Below are 17,005 nucleotides of genomic sequence, written 5' to 3'. Positions count from 1 at the left end.
ATCTCCACTTCTTCAGTTTCCTCCACATCTACTGCCTAGCTCTTTGTTGACACTGCTTCAACTCCCACCTGTCTCCACTGGCCCTTCAAGTTCTAACTCTTCACCAAGTCCTTCCAGATCAGTCCTTGTCTGGATCTGAATCAGTCTCTCTTTTTGCCTGCATTTCGAAGTTCTTGATAATTCTACTATAGCATTCACAACAATTTGCTCCTCTTATTGCCAATGATGCATGTGCTCATGCACGACTAAAGCTTGTCTCTTCCTCATGTCATAAGTAACATACACCAAGAAAGGGCTTCCTCTAAATAAATGCCTGAAGCAAGCATCAACATAAGACTGAATAAAAATCTGTAGTTTATATAGCAGATGACATTAAAAGTGTCATCACCAAAGTCTGTTTTTAAAAGTATAATGTGCTTAAATTTAAACTCTGCATCAGTGGTTCTAAAATAATCCTTCGAAACTATTTTATCCTACCAAACTGGACCAAAGTATTTGGAGCTTAAATTAGATTATGTGATTTGCCAGTAGGTGTTTAATTATTTTTTTCCTGACACATTGTTCTTAAATTTGTGGCACGTGTTCTCACTTTTCTGCTAACATATTAGTAGATGACAAGACAACTGGTATAGTGGGAAAACCTGAAAAATGATTTTTTTAAAAATTGTTTTCTACAATTGGGCAATTTTTATAATGTGGAGCCTAGAATATGTACAGTTCAGGCACACTTCCTGCCCCTGAGAGATTAGTTCATATGACAAGATTAAATTGATTAGTATTTTACTTCTTTTTTACTGAGTGACATAACTTTCAGGTGAAAATTCATCAATGATCTATACTTTATAAGGTCAGCTTAAGGTTTTATGTCCTAATTGCATAGTATTCAGGACATCATATTTATGCAACCTATTTAGAAATATCTTATAATTCACAATCAGCCTTTAAGAGTCCTTCAAATGTTGGTAGGAATCTAGATTTTAGTTTTAAATTTTTATTATCTTTATTTATTTATTGGATAGAGACAGTCAGAAATTGAGAGGGAAAAGGAAGGTAGAGAGGGAAAAAGACAGAGAGACACCTGCAGCCCTGTGTCACCACTTGTGAAGCTTTCTCCCTGCAGGTGGGGACTAGGGGCTTGAACTTGGGATCCTTGCGCACTGTAATGTGTGCACTTAACCAGGTGTGCCACCGCCTGGCTTTTTTTTTTTTTTTTTTACTGCTCAACTCTGGATTATGGTGGTGTGGGGCAAGGATTGAATCTGGGAACCTGGTCTGTGGAGCCTCAGGCATGAGAGTGTCTTTGCATAACCATTATGCTATCTCCCTGCTCCAAAAATCTACAAACAAATGAAGGAAATCAGTTTTTCTTGAGTTCAGACTAGAACAGGATGCAGCAATCTCAGAATACTGTTCAAACTGAAACTCAGAGAGAAAAAGAAAAACCACTGTTCCTGTGACACACCTACCAGAGGTCTTTTCTTCTCTCAAAGAATTTTGAGCTCAGTAGGGGTTGTATTGTTATGTGGAAAACTATTGTATTTACTGTCGACTATAAAACATTAATCCCCCAATAAAGAAATTTTTAAAAAGAAAAGAAAAAGAAAAAGAAATTTTGAGCCCTATCTCCCATTATCCACCCTGCTCCTGGGCCACAGGAATATTGGGATAACCCTGACTGAAGCTAAACTTAAGACAGAAAACTTATTCACTCCTTTTTGTCACAGCACTTTGTACAGACTTCTCTACTGGCATTTATCATAATAAAAGCAGCTCCTTGGGAGTCAGGCGGTGGTGCAAAGCGCAGGGACCGGCGTCAGGATCCCGGTTCGAGCCCCCGGCTCCCCACCTGCAGAGGAGTCGCTTCACGGGTGGTGAAGCAGGTCTTCAGGTGTCTATCTTCTCTCCCCTCTCTCTGTCTTCCCCTCCTCTCTCCATTTCTCTCTGTCCTATCCAACAACAAAGCAACGTCAACAATGGCAATAATAACTGCAACAAGGCTGCAACAACTAGGGCAACAAAAAAGGGGAAAAAATGGCCTCCAGGAGCGGTGGACTCATGGTGCAGGCACCGAGCCCAGCAATAACCCTGGAGGTAAAAAAAAAAAAAAAAAAAAAAAAAAAGCAGCTCCTGTAATTATTACTGTAGCCACCATTTGCTGTAAAGCTCTGGGGACCAAGCACAGTGATAAGCATCTTACTCACAGTATTTCACCATGTTGTTCTCTTCTGTTTTTATGTGACCCTTTGCTATAATGGAAATAAGCTCTTCAAGGGACCAGAGTTATATTCCCATCTCTGTTTCCCCAGAATATAGAATAGTACCTGGATGTTTCGCTTTGAATGTTAACTCTCTTTTCAGCCACCAGGTTCCAGATGCTACCATGTTGTCAACCAGAATTCCCTGGACAGACAACCCCACAAATGTGTCCTGGAGTTCCACTTCCCCAGAGCCCCACCCTACTAGGGAAAGAGAGAGACAGGCTGGGAGTATGGATCGACCTGTCAACGCCCATATTCAGCAGGGAAGCAATTACAGAAGCCAGACCTTCCACCTTCTGCATCCCACAATGATCTTGGGTACATACTCTGAGAGGGTTAAATAATAGGAAAGCTACCAGGGAGAGGATGGGATACAGAGTTCTGGTGGTGGGAATTGTGTGGAGTTGTACCCCTCTTATCCTATAGTTTTGTCAGTGTTTCCTTTTTATAAAAAAAAAAAAATAGTACCTGGAACAGAGTGAGAATCCTATAACTAATGAGTGATAACTGAATATCATAAGTAAACAAATGAAGTTAAATGTCTACCTCACACTACACACAAAACACAAACCAAAAATGGATAAAACATAAATGCTAGAGTGAAAACTGTACAACTAGTAGGAGAAAACATAGGAGTACATTTAATTCCCAAGTTGGTAATGTCTCTAATAAAGATGTAAACTTACAGGACCAAGTGGTGGCACATCCAATTAAGCACACATAATATCATTCACAAGGATCCAAGTTTAAGGCCCCAGTTCCTACTTGCAGAGGGAAAACTTCGTAAGTGGTGAAGTCGAGCTAGAGTTGTCTTTCTGTCTCTCTCCATCTGTATCTCCTCTCTGTTCTCAAATTCCCTCTGTCTTAACAAAATAAAAGAAAGATAGGTAGAAATAAGGGAAGGAAGGAAGAAAATGGGGGGGTGGGTTGGATGTTAGGAGTAGTGTATTTTTTGTGTTGGCACCAAGCCCTAATGATAACCTTGATGGCAATAAAAAAAATTTTTAATGGGGGTTGGGCAGTAGTGCAGCAGGCTAAGTGCACAAGGCGCAAAGCGCAAGGAAGGGTGTAAGGATTCTGGTTCGAGCCCTCAGCTCCCCACCTGTGGGGGGGGGGGTCGCTTCATGGGAAGTGAAGCAGGTCTGCAGATGTCTGTCTTTCTCTGTCCCTCTCTGTCTTGCCTTCCTCTTTCCGTCTCTCTCTGTCCTATACAACAACAGCAATGACAACAATAACAAGGGCAACAAAATGGTAAAATGGCCTCTAGGAACACTGGATTTGTGGTGCAGGCACCAAGTCCCAGCGATACCCTGGAGGCAAAAAAGAAAGTTACAAAATTTTTTAAAGATGTGAACTTACTGTGTCACACAGGTCAAAGCTCTTTTTTCTCAGATTCTTTCCCTCCCATCTGTGACAAGTTTTAACCCTTGCTCACCGTTTCCACTCCCTGTGGCCTAACTCTGCTCCCTGTTAACTTGTGGCCCCCTCACCAACTCCAGTCCAAGTTCTGCTTAAAGTTTTCCCTTCTGATCTTATTTTTCAACTTCTGTTTATGAGTGAGATCATCCCATACTCATCATTTTGTTTCTGCCTTATCTTAACATGGTATCTTTGAACTCCACCCAAGATGGGATAAAGAAGGTGAATTCACCATGAACCTGAGACTTTGGAGCCTCAGGAATAAGAGTCTCTTTGCATAACCATTATGCCATCTCCCCCTGTTCACATTTCTCAGTTTTCCACATAACAATTTAACCCCCCCTTTGTCTTTTCATTTCACACATGTTGACCTGGCCACATAGACCCAGAGTAATTCATTCATTCATTCAGTCAACAACACCTATTTTCTCTTTTCCCCATTGTAGAATAGAATGTCATAGTAGCAAATGACTATTAAAAATGAGCAAAACAGGGCCAGGTGGTAGCGAACTGGGTTAAGCACACATAGTGCAAAGCATAAGGACTGGCACAAGGATCCCAGTTCAAACCCCCAGCTCCCCACCTGCAGGGGGGTCACTTTGCAAGCAGTGAAGCAGACCTACAGATGTCCTTCTCTCTCCCTCTCTCTTAGCCTCCTCTCTCAATTTCTATCCTATCTAACAACAGCAGCAAATGAAACAATAATAGCAGCAATAACAACAATGGAAAAAAGGGGGGCCAGGCAGTGGTGCACCTGGTTGAGCACACATATTACAACGTGCAGGGTCCCAGGTTCAAGGCCCCGGTCCCCAACTGCAGGTGGGAAGTTTTGCAAGTGGTGAAGTAGTGCTGCAAGTCTCTCTCTCTCTCTCTCTCTCTCCCCCTCTCTATCACCCCTTTCCCTCTTGATTTCTAGCTGTCTCCATACAATAAAGATAATAAAAATTTAAAAAATGGCTACCAGAAGCAGTAGACTTGTAATGCAGGCACTGAGCCCCAACGATAACCCAGTGAAGAGCAAAAAAAAAAAAATGAGCAAAACAAAACTTCCAGCAATTGAGTGTCTTGATTAGTGCGAAGAATAGCCTTGGAAGAGGGGGGTGAAGGGATAAAGGGATAGAGATAATGGCAAAACACCAATATTTTAACACCTAGACTACTTAGATGCATGAAACTGTATTTATTTATTTATTCATTTATTTGGATAGAGACAGAGAAACTGAGATGGAAGGGGGGAGAGAAAGAGGGAGAGAGGAGAGGAAAGAGAGACAGTTGTAACACTGTTTCACTGCTCATGACTCTTCCTCCCTGCAGGTGGGAACCAAAATTGGGGACTTGGACCCAGGTCCTGGTGCATGGTAACATGTTCACTCAACCAGATGTGCCTCTATCAGCCACCCCCCAAGCAAAAGTTTAAATGGTAGCACAATAAAACATGAAACCCCGCCTCCTTTTTTTCCCTTTTTGTCAAGAATGACATCAAAATCAGTACTCTAATTTTTTTATTCCTTAAATGTCTCAACCAAGAAAAAGAGCCATAAAATCTTTGTTTCTCAGAGCAGGACCAGGAAATAGATCTGTGAACAGAAATACAAACCAAGGTAGAAGGAGACTGCTACAGAGCAGACACTTGCCCACCCTCTGTTGGCTGAAGGGGAAACAGAATAGATCACAGACTATACTGTTAGCGAGCATAAATCAAACCACCATCCACTGTAAGGAAGCAAAGATGTTTATTGACAAATTGCAATCCGGGCCGAGATGGTGACTGGTGTTAGTCTACCAAGCTCGACCCCGAACAGGGCTCAAACCATACAATTTATAGGAATTCAGACTACACTCAGGGAGGGGGAGCACATCACCTTATCAACCTACATCCAATAACAGGCTATAGCAAACACAAGATCCAATCATTTCAAACTTAGCAAAAGCATGATCCATTCAAAGCAAAGCGCGGGCTAGTTTCAAATATAGTAAGATCACACAACCAATAGAATTCAACCAGGCAGGGTCGCCACATCCTCCTGCCATCGGCTATGACCACCCATCCGGTAGGCAGCACACCACAAAGTCTGTTCAAAGGTCCTGATAAGGCTTGTCCCCAGGCAGTGTCCTTCGAACAATGGGTGGCCTTCACTGATTAGGTCCTGCTTATTCAAGGGGGAAGGGGCAAGGAATTTTCCACCTCATACTACAAGCAACTCATACTAAAAGCACTTAACAAACAACTGCATAAAAAGGGAATTTCAAGGCTACTGCCTTTTATATATACCTCTCATTGGTTCGACCTTTTCGTGGTGCATCCCGTGAGTACCCATTCATTGGGGAAACTGACGATCCTTCCTAGCCGACTGAATCCACATGGATGCCAGTCACTTTCAAAGCCAGCAACAAGCAGCTCCTGACAGCTTTCAACCTGACGCTGTTGACTGGCTACGGAAGAAGGGCAAACGCTAGAAGAAGAAGAAGTGTAAAACTTACCAAAACATGTGGGGCCTATGTTTCAAACTCACCATACTGAGACTATTCTTTAATTTTTACATGAAAAGAATAAGATTTAGAGAGGTTCTTTGATATATACAAGGTCATTTGCACAAATCTCAACAGGAATAGTTGGGACCCAGAGAATAGAGGAAGCTGGGCAGAGAACAACTTCTAATGTCTGACTATTTCTTTTTTATTTAGACTATCTGTCCTCCTTCAACTTAAATATACTTACTCTAAGGTTAAAGTTTGAAGTGAAAAAAAAAAGTTAACTTGCTTTGGGCATGTTAGGTTCTACATATATCCTTTAAAAAAAAAATCAGGCAAATGCAAACTTTATGTTATAATGAGGTCCTAGGATGGGGTTCTGTTCCAAAATTGGTAAGAGAGTAGCTTTGTGTAATTTTCCAATGTGGAAAGGACTCTGGAAACACTTCCCAGATACTCAATTCTGACTTTGTTTGTTCTCTAGGGAAATCTCATTTGGCCATTGTCCAGCGAGTGAATAATGAGGGAGAAGGGGACCCCTTCTATGAGGTGATGGGCATTGTCACTCTAGAGGACATCATAGAGGAGATCATCAAGTCAGAGATCCTGGATGAAACTGACCTCTACAGTAAGTGTGGGGCCTTGACTATTGTTCATAGTCATCCTATTTCTCTGAGAGTCTAGAACTGGTTTGGTTTGATATACAGGTGGAAGAATGGCAGGCTACGACCCATGCCCTGCTATGTGTCTGTTCCTGGATGCTCAGGCAAAACACTTGGGCTTGAATAAGCCCTGAGAACATGCTAACAATAAATGTCTATCAGGAGACAGCCACCAGGATCTGAAACTTAATTATGACAAGGAGACTTCCACACTATTGTATGGAAAAGAAACTAGAGGAAACAAAGTATACCTCCAGTGGTGGCTAGAGGCCACTCCGCCCTCCTTTATCCCCCTCTGCTGTTCCTTTTGTCCCTTCTTCCATCTAAACTAAAACCCCACTACCTCATGGATTTCTTTTTTTAAATGTACTTTTATTAGTAATTTAATATTGATTTACAAAATTGTAAGATAACAGGGGCATAATTCCATACAATTCCCACCACCAAAGTTCTGTGTCCCCATCTCTTCCATTGTAAACTACAGTAGTTCTCCCAGGGTCACAAATACAGGCTGATTCTATAATTATCTATTTATATCTAAGTATATATAGTTTTTCTCTATTTTTTTTTTTTTGCCTCCGTTATTTCTGGAGCTCAGTGTCTGCACTACGAATCCACTGCTCCTAGAGGCCATTTTTCCCCATTTTGGTGGCTTTGTTTATCGTCATTCTTGTTATTATTATTGTTGTTATTGATGTCGTTGTTGTTGGACAGGACAGACAGAAACGGATAGAGAGGAAGACAGAGAGAGGGAGAGAAAGACAACTGAAGACCTGCCTCACGGCATGCAAAGCGACCCCTGTAGGTGGGGAGCCAGGCGCTCGAACTGGGATCCTTACGCTGGTCCTTGCACTTTGCACCAAGCGTGCTTAACCCGCTGCGCCACTTCTTGGCCCCCCTTTTCCAATTTTTTATTGGTCCTGCCTTCATTTCCTTTTTATTTATTTATTTTTTGCCTCCAAGGTTATTGCTGGGACTCAGTGCCTGCACCATGACTCCACTGCTCCTGGAGGCCATTTTCCTCCGCTTTTGTTGCCCTTGTTGTTGTAGCCTTGTTGTGGTTATTATTGTCATTGTTGACGTCGTCTGTTGTTGGGTAGGACAGAGAGAAATGGAGAGAGGAGGGGAAGACAGAGAGGGGGAGAGAAAGACAGATAGCTGCAGACCTGCTTCACTGCCTGTGAAGCGACTTCCCTACAGGTGGGGAGCCGGGGCTCAAACCGGGATCCTTATGCCTGTCCTTGCGCTTTGCACCAAGTGCACTCCTCTGTCTGCTGCGCTACAGCCCCACCCCCCTTCACTTCCTTTCTAAGTCACCCCTGTACCTATTACTCATTCCAGGTGTCTTTCCTTTTTTCCTCTCCTCTCTCAGATAAGAGAAACATTGCCTGGATTTCTCTGGGGTTTTCCAGATTCACTTCCTTTTTGTTGCTGGTATAAGAACAATATTCCTGGTGACAAGTACTTCGGATCATGGTAGAATAGGGGTGCAGAACCATCTGGCTTATTTCCCATCATTTACCTCTCTGGGAGTATGGACCAAAAATCTTTATGGAGTGAAGAAGGTGGAAGGAAGTTCTGGCTTCTGTAATTGTATCTGCACTGGACCTGGACATTGACAGGTCATTCCACACACCCCCACCCCAGCCTGTGTGGGTAGGGCTCTGAAGAGGTGAGGTTCTAGAGAGCATTGATGAGGTCATCTGCAGAGGGAAGTCAGGATAGAATCATAGTATCATCTGGAACTTGGTGGCTGAAATACAGTAAGTTATGAGGCAGGACAAAATGTTTAATAAATAGAAACCATAAAATAGGAATAGAGCGGATGAAAGTAGGGCCCTGGGAGTCGGGCTGTAGCGCAGCGGGTTAAGCGCAGGTGGCGCAAAGCACAAGGACCGGCATAAGGATCCCGGTTCGAACCCCGGCTCCCCACCTGCAGGGGAGTTGCTTCACAGGCGGTGAAGCAGGTCTGCAGGTGTCTGTCTTTCTCTCCTCCTCTCTGTCTTCCCCTCCTCTCTCCATTTCTCTCTGTCCTATCCAACGACAACAACAATAATAACTACAACAATAAAACAACAAGGGCAACAAAAGGGAATAAATTAAATAAATATAAAAAAAAAAAAATTAAAAAAAAAAAAAAAAAAAGAAAGTAGGGCCCTTAGGGTAGGAAGAAGCTAGGAAATCTATTTTGGGTATGTTCCTAGGAGCCTGTGTCTTACTAATCTTTGCTTGGCAGCTGACATGGGGGTAGAGTAGAAATATTGTCTGGGGGGGGTCGGGTGGTAGCGCAGTGGGTTAAGCGTACATGGCGCCAAGCACAAGGACTGGCATAAGGATCCCGGTTCGAGACCCCGGCTCCCCACCTGCAGGGGAGTCGCTTCACAGGTGGTGAAGCAGGTCTGCAGGTGTTTGTCTTTCTCTCCCCCTCTGTCTTCCCCTCCCCTCTCCATTTCTCTCTGTCCTATCCAACAATGAACGACATCAACAATAACAATAATAACCACAACAAGGCTACAATAACAAGGGCAACAAAAGGGGGGAAAGTGGCCTCCAGGAGCAGTGGGTTCATGGTGCAGGCACTGAGCCCCAGCAATAGCCCTGGAGGCAAAAAAAAAATGGAAAAAAAAATAAAGAAATATTGTCTAGGAAGATGGTGCCAGAATTGAGACTAGAACTAGAAAGCAGGGCTAGGATAGAGAGTTGCTCACAAACATACATAAAATACATAAATACAATTAATTAAAAATACATAAATGCAATTAACTGTTTACTACATTGATCAAACCCAGGGCCTATATCTATTCATATTTAGTACAACCTCCAAGTCCTTGTCAGACTGAGCTCACAGTCCACGGTCACAGCTGGGAACATTCTAGGCTGCACTTACGACAGAACCAGTCTTCCTAGAGTGGCAGGGTAGGATGACCCTGCCTTTTGCATAGTGGGGCAATCCCTACCGTTGCTAGTTCACAGTGAGGGTATGGTCCTAAGAAGCCCACAAAGGGGCTTATGATGACATTACCTAATGGGTGTGACCAGTGATCTACCTCGCGGATTTCCACTCATGGTAAAATAGCAGAATGCAGTGGAGACTGTCTTGAGATTGCCCACTGTGACCTAAGTTTTGAATCTTGACCGTCCCGATTGGATGGCTCTTCTTCTCATTTAATACCTTTCTGGCCCTGCTGCCCTGGTTTCACTTTCTTCTTTCTTCTCCCTCCCCCACCCCTGACTCCTGGGTTTTTTTTTTTTTTTTTTTTTTTTTAGTCTCCTCACCCTCCTTTTCACTCTCCCTCAGGAACAATATAGACTCCTCTGTATAGATAGTGACAGTTTTTGTTACTTTGCTTTCAAATATTACAAAAGCATGCTATGTGTCTGGATTGGGAGTATTATCTAAATCCGTGGGAGTCTCTAGGCCAGGAAGCATTTGCTTCTCCAAATTTCATTTTGTGAGACACAAATCCCTTCTTCTCCCTTCAGATATCTCTTTCCAGGCAACCTGTCCTGGGTTTGCTAGAAGCAGCTTTTAAAAAAGAAGCTTCATATTAAAACAAAGCAAAAAAAAATTAAAAAACTTAACATAAAATAGTGAATATTAAAAAAAAAGAGAGAATCTCCTTTTTTAAAAGTTTCCCTTTCAACTCTTTTTAAAATTTTTTTATTATCTTTATTTTTTGTTGGATAGATAGCCAGAAATTGAGAGAGAACGGGGGAAATAGAGAGGGAGAAAGACAGAGAGACACTTGCAGCCCTGCTTCACCACTCTCAAAGCTTTCCTCCTGAGGTGGGGGCCGGGGCTTGAACCCAGGTCCTTGTGCATTGTAACATGTGCACTTAACCAGGTGCACCACCACCTGGCCCTGAGAATCTCCTTTTTCAACTAAGATGTGATCAGACTGGGAGTCGGGCGCAGCAGGTTAAGCGCATGTGGCGCAAAGCGCAAGGACCTGCCTAAGGATGCCGGTTCGAGCCCCTGGCTCCCCACCTGCAGGGGAGTCGCTTCACAGGTGGTGAAGCAGGTCTGCAGGTGTCTTTTTCTCCTCCTCTGTGTCTTCCCCTCCTCTCTCTATTTCTCTCTGTCCTATCCAGCAATGATGACATCAATAACAATAATAACTAAAACAATAAAAAAGCAAGAGCAACAAAAGGGAATAAATAAATATTAAAAAAAATTTTTTTAAAAAGAAGTAATCAGACCTACCAAGTGGACAGGCTTGGACCAAGCACAGCAGGAGGGGCTCGGAGGTCACTCACCCAGTACAGAATACATTTACTATGTGCAAGAACCTGGTTTCAAGCCCCCATGTACCACGTGGGTGCTCCATACACAGGTGAAGCTTCACAAGCAGTTACTATGGTGTCTGTCTTTGCTCTCTCTCCTCTAGCTGGAGAGGGAGGGTGTCAAGTGTCCACTAGTGCAAGCTTTTAATCCCTGGTTAGAAAAAAAAAATAGGAGTTGAATTCAGAGAGGTCTTATCCTGTCCTGTTCCTTTTTCCCTTCTCCACCTCAGACCAGTAAGTCTTGATATAGAATTCCTGAGTGGCTCAGTTGACTGGCAAAAACACTAACATAAGGTATTTGCTAGTGACTGATGGTCCAAATGAATAATCTCCTTATATAAAGCCTCAGTGCTCCAAACACTACTAAAATCAAAGACACAGAGAAGATCAGGGGAATGATTCTCTGCTGATAAAATGCTAAGTGGCATTCAGATGCAGAAAAAGTGAGAGAGTATTTAGGCAAACATATTATACATTTCAGAAAGTTTCTCACTAGTGAGAGCAGAATAATTGATGGATTTCCTGCCCTCTTTATGAGTGGCCCTCTGTCTAAACCAGAGAGTAAGAGATTTTCTATCCTTAGAAATAAGTTGTTACCATATGACCCTGAGAAGGTGGAGGAACCAATAATAATGCCTTTCTTCTTACTTGACCTTGAATCACAAAGTGCCTGGGTCTGGATCTCACCACAATTGTGACTTAGAGGAAAAAAAATTTTTTTAAGTTAGAGCCAGATAACTGCAAAGGCCCGGAATTGAAGGCAAGACTACTTCTTTTAGAGGAAACCCAAACAGTGTGGCAAAAGCAAGTTCAAAATGAGAGTCCCAGGAAGCCAAATTATCAGGCCCTGGTTCTTTTCCCCTGAGCTTCTTTCCATTTTAATTTCCATTATATCTGCTTAGCCTACACGAAAAGTTTCCTTCCAGCTCTGCTTTTCTCCAGGTTAAGTTTGAAGAAGACATTAATTTCCTTGGAACAAGTGAGATAAACTAGAAGTTTCAAAATTTTGTTCAAAGCTAAGGAGAGAAAAAGAGAAATGGCCAAAGAAAACATGCCTTTTGGTAGGGACTTCCCACTCTCTGAAGGGAAGCTGGGTCATCCTGATCTGCCAGCCAAGGAAGACTGGTCCTGAAATGAGTACATCCTAGAATGTTCCCAGCTGTGACCACGGACTCTGAGCTCAGACTGACAGGGTTACACAGGCTCCTGTGCTAAATATGAATAGATATGGGCCCTAGGTCAGATAGATGGGGTAAACAGTTAATGGTATTTATATACTTTCCTCATGTTTGGAAGATACTCTCTGCCCTAATCCAGCTATTCTCTATTCTGAGACATCTTCCCAGGCATTCTTTTTAATCCACCTCCATGTTAGTTAAAATTACTAAAGTCATGGGCCCCTTGGAACATACCTAAAAAAAGACCTCTAGCTTTATCCCACACAAACACCCCTAGTTTCATCTGCTCTATTCCTACCTTTGGGTTACTCTTTATTAAACAGTTTGTCCTACTTTATATCTTACCACCTTTCAGCCACCAAGTTGCAGATGCTACTATGATTCCATCCTGACTTTCCCAGGCAGGTGACCTCAACAATGTGTCCCAAAGTCTCTCCTCTCCAGAGCCCTACCCTACTATGGAAAGATAAAAACAAAGTTGGGGGTATGGATCCATCTGCCAATGTCCATGTGCAGTGGAGAAGCAATTACAGAAGCCAGACCTGCCACTGTGCACCCCATGAAGACTTTTGGTCCATACTTCCAGAGAGGGATAATAGGGAAGTTTCCAATGGAGGAGATAGGACATGGTACTCTGGGTGGGGACTATATGGAATCATACCCCTACTATCTTACAATCTTGTTAATCATTATTAAATCACTAATAAAAATTTTTTAAAAGAAGAAAACATGCTTCTTTTCCATACATATGGGGGGGGGCTTAAGAAAAAGCGGAAGAAAAATTAAATTAGATGAAGCAAATTTTCTCAATCAGTAAATCACAGGCTTCCTGAGGTTCCAGGTCTTTTCTTAACCTCTTAGATCCCCAGAGATCCCACCATTCTCAATTATAGGACTGTTCCTATTTTTCTGTCCTTTGTTTTATCCTATTTTCTCATGATGAAGGGTTTAAGGAGGGAGAAGCATGGTGAATGGGAAGACAAAGTGACCCCCTTCTCGTCTGAGCATCATGCCTGGGGTGTCCCTCAGGCATGGTTTCTTATTTTATTTTATTATTTTTAAAGAATTTTTCCATTTATTTATTTATTTATTTGATAGGACAGAGGGAAATTGGTGGGGGGATAAGAAGGGAGAAAGGAGAGATACCTGTAGACCTGCTTCATCATCCATGAAGCTTTCCCCCTGCACATGGAAAGAAGAAGCTTGAACTCAGGTCCTTGTGTATGGTAGCATGTTCATTTAACCAGGTATACTACCACCCAACCCTCCATAGCATGGTTACAGATAAGCAAGAAGAGACCAGGTGAACCTCGCTCTGAGGACAGGAGAGAGATAGAAGCAAGAAACTCTGACCCTGCCAGATAGCTTGATACTGAAAATGCAAGTTCCTTGTGCTTTAATGCCATTTTGTAAGCATTTCCCAAATAGTTTCTGATTGCAGTCTCCTTGTCATTGTATGAGATGCATGTTACAGACTAGCGTTAACCTCATGTATAGTCACACTCTAATACTTAGAGTTTTACATCTCCTGAGTAGGAGCCAGAGACACCTGATCTTGGGGACCCCAGGCCACCATTTTCCTGTTACAACTCTATACCTCTGAAGGGTAAATAACAGAGGCACTATAGTGATTATACTTTCCCTACCAATGTCCTTCCATCCACTGGGAAAGAGATGCTATGTAATGCCACCCATAAGTTAGTGCTTTACAGAGATTCATGCAATCCCAAAGGCTCTATCTCTGGGAAAGCTTCCCAAATTAGCAGCGATTCTGATTCTGAGATAAGTGTGATGTATTATCGCCTGTGATCCCACAGCTGACAATCGGAAAAAGCAAAGGGTCCCACACCGTGAGAGGAAGCGGCATGACTTCTCCTTGTTTAAGCTCTCTGACTCAGAGATGAGGGTGAAGATCTCACCTCAGCTTCTGCTGGCCACTCACCGCTTTATGGCTACAGGTACGACTCTGCCTGACTTATCTCTAGAGACTGCAGTGTAGGAAAAGTGGGGTCTGGCTGGTGGAATACAGGAGCCAGTTGGCTGTAATATCTTGCAACTTAACTCCAATATGCAGCTATTACTGAGTACCACTCTACCAGGAGAGAAAGTCCCCTCGGGTAAGACATCAGGATGCCACATAGAGTTATTTTCAGCCTCCCTGCTTTTCTAGGGAGGAAGTGAATACAACTCTTAACAACTCAACTCAAGGAAAGATAAAGAACCCCTGCCACACTTTCCCTTCTTCCCTTCTCTTGGTGGAGACGGACTGGCCATTACTATAGAATGTCTATTTATATGAGAACATGACAATGATGCTTCATGTTACTCATGTTACTCAGAGATTATCACTTAGAAAATTAACTGGAAAAAACAGAGTAGAATGTGGCTGAGTTTGGAGTATCTCACCAAAGTAAAAAAAACTCTGGGTGGTGGGGGGAGGGTAGATTTTTAGCTTCACTATAGGGGGTGGGGGTGGGGACATAGACCTTTGGTGGCAGGAAGGGTATTCATATACACTCCTACTAATTTACAATCTTATAAAAAATTAACTGTCTAGTAATCTGGAATTTCATGAATTTCACTTCATTTAGTCATATAAATAGGTCAAATGAAATTCTCTATATTTTCACTTGATTTTGGAATCAGTGTCTTTGCTGTTCACTTGGCTTATTTTCCATATCTGAATTTTTTTTAACCACTTATCAAGGTCTGATTAACAGGCAGTATATAGTATAAATTTATGAGTGTGGGTGAGTAGTAACTATGAATATAAACATACCTGTGATACTGTCACTATTGTGTATACCATAAATATGCCCATTGTCTTCAAAATTTTCCCTTACTTTATTTATTATTATTCCTATTGTAATTATTTGATGATCTGACATAAATTTTACCCTCTTACCCAATTTTTAAGTGTACAGTCCTATGTAGTTAGTGATAGATATTCAGCTATGCAGTGGATCTCTAGGACTTACTCATCTTCCCTAGCTGGAATGCTATGCCCTGTGACTAATCTACTCTCATATCCTCCTGCCACTAGCCCCAGGTAGCCACCATTCTACTCTCTATATCTGTGAGTTTGACTACTTTAGATCTGTCCTTAAGTGTTATCATATAGTATTTGCCCTTCTGTGTCTAGTTTATTTCATTTGATGAATGACCTCCAGGTCCCACCATATTTTTCTTAATGCCAAGATTTATTTTCTTGTTTAACTTCATGCCCATTTTTTTAAAAGAAGACACTAATAACAAAATTAATATTCACAAAATGCCGACCTCTTTCTCCTGAGGTGCCAATGCAGGGACACACATCCCCAGAGGACATGGGGAAGGCCTGAAACACACACTGCTTTTAAGATCCCCACTCCACCCAAGGGAGTTGCGGGAGCCCTGCCAGCCCAGTGGCCAGGAGCATGAATAGAGGTAACTCTAGAGACATATCTTGGTTGCACCCACCCTGACTCCTCCCAGCTGCCGATTCCTCCTGCCTCCCACTCTACTCTAGAAGTGGAGCCCTTTAAGTCTCTGTACCTTTCGGAGAAGATCTTGCTTCGGCTCCTGAAACATCCCAACGTGATCCAGGAGCTAAAGTTTGATGAGAAGAACAAGAAGGCCCCTGAACACTACCTCTACCAGCGCAGCCGCCCTGTGGACTACTTTGTGCTGCTTCTGCAGGTGGGTGGGAAAGCCAGGGGCCATCTAAGGGCAGGATGTGGGCATTACTAAGCAAGAGGAATGTTCATACACCCTTGATGCTGGGTCCCAACTGTTGACTAGCTACCTTGGGCATGAAACCAGATGGGTGGGCATTTGTCCACAACTCACAGAAGAGGCTGGGTATGATTGCCTGGTGTCCTGATGCTGGTAGGGTCTTGACAGCATTTAGTCTGACTTGAGTGCTGTTTGTGGTGAAGTGTGGCAGGTGCTTCTCCAGCAGAGGGATTCTGCTGCTGAACTTCCAAAACTTCTGCCCTGCAGAATCCCTAACAGCACCTTGTTATCTGTTTGGGCATCCCCAGAAATGGAACTGTCTACAGCCTCCTCCTAACTTTATATACACTCCTCATTTAACACCTTCCTCACTGCCAAACTGAAATCTTGTCACCCTTGACTGCCACCCACTGCTCCTTGCTCTGTTCTCTGAAGTGCATGGAAAGCATCCATTCTCTCTGTCATGTTTCAGCCTTCTCAGTCCCTTGAACCATCTCCTAATAAGGCCAGGAAGGGAAAAAAGACTGAATGAGAGAGGTGAAGCATCATCCTGGTACTTACACAAACACAGTCACAATTATTATCACATTCTGCTCTTGTGCCTAGATTATAATCTAGTGCCTAGATTATATCTGTAAATAAGAGTTTGGCTTGTTCTTCCAGCTATGGCACTGCCAAGCAGCCTGATCTGGCCCCACCATCAGCTGTAACTTTTCTTTTCTTTTTAAAATTTATTTATTTACTTATGAGAAGAGAAAGAACCAGACATTACTCTGGTACATGTGCTGCCAGGGATTAAATTTAGGACTTCATGGTTGAGAATCCAGTGCTTTATCCACTGCACCACCTCCTGGGACCACTCAGCTTTCTGCATTGCTTTCCAAAAGCGTGTCTCTCTATCTCTCTCTCTTTCTCTCTCTTTCTCTCTCTTTCTCTCTCTCTCTCTCTCTCTCTCCCTCCCTCCCTCCCTCCCTCCCTCCCTCCCTCTCTCCTTCTTTTCTTTTTTCGAAAGCACTGC

At 42.8% G+C, this 17,005-nt stretch overlaps 1 protein-coding gene across 5 annotated transcripts in view; it reads left to right on the top strand.

Moving 5' to 3' along the window:
- The window catches only part of CNNM1 (cyclin and CBS domain divalent metal cation transport mediator 1), an 87,301-nt gene that overhangs the window by 27,918 nt on the left and 42,378 nt on the right, over positions 1-17,005 (top strand). For all 5 annotated transcript variants that reach the window (XM_060171511.1, XM_060171510.1, XM_060171509.1 and 2 more), the window contains exons 2-4: positions 6,634-6,777; positions 14,091-14,231; positions 15,782-15,951. In XM_060171511.1, coding sequence (XP_060027494.1) covers positions 6,634-6,777; positions 14,091-14,231; positions 15,782-15,951 — 455 coding nt within the window. The remainder of the gene's footprint in view (positions 1-6,633; positions 6,778-14,090; positions 14,232-15,781; positions 15,952-17,005) is intronic.

The sequence above is a fragment of the Erinaceus europaeus genome, chromosome 14 (assembly GCF_950295315.1).
Source record: "Erinaceus europaeus chromosome 14, mEriEur2.1, whole genome shotgun sequence".
Classification (NCBI taxonomy): Eukaryota; Metazoa; Chordata; class Mammalia; order Eulipotyphla; family Erinaceidae; genus Erinaceus; species Erinaceus europaeus.
The sequence above is the reverse complement of the archived record's forward strand: the minus strand, read 5'-3'. Positions and strand labels throughout refer to the sequence as shown.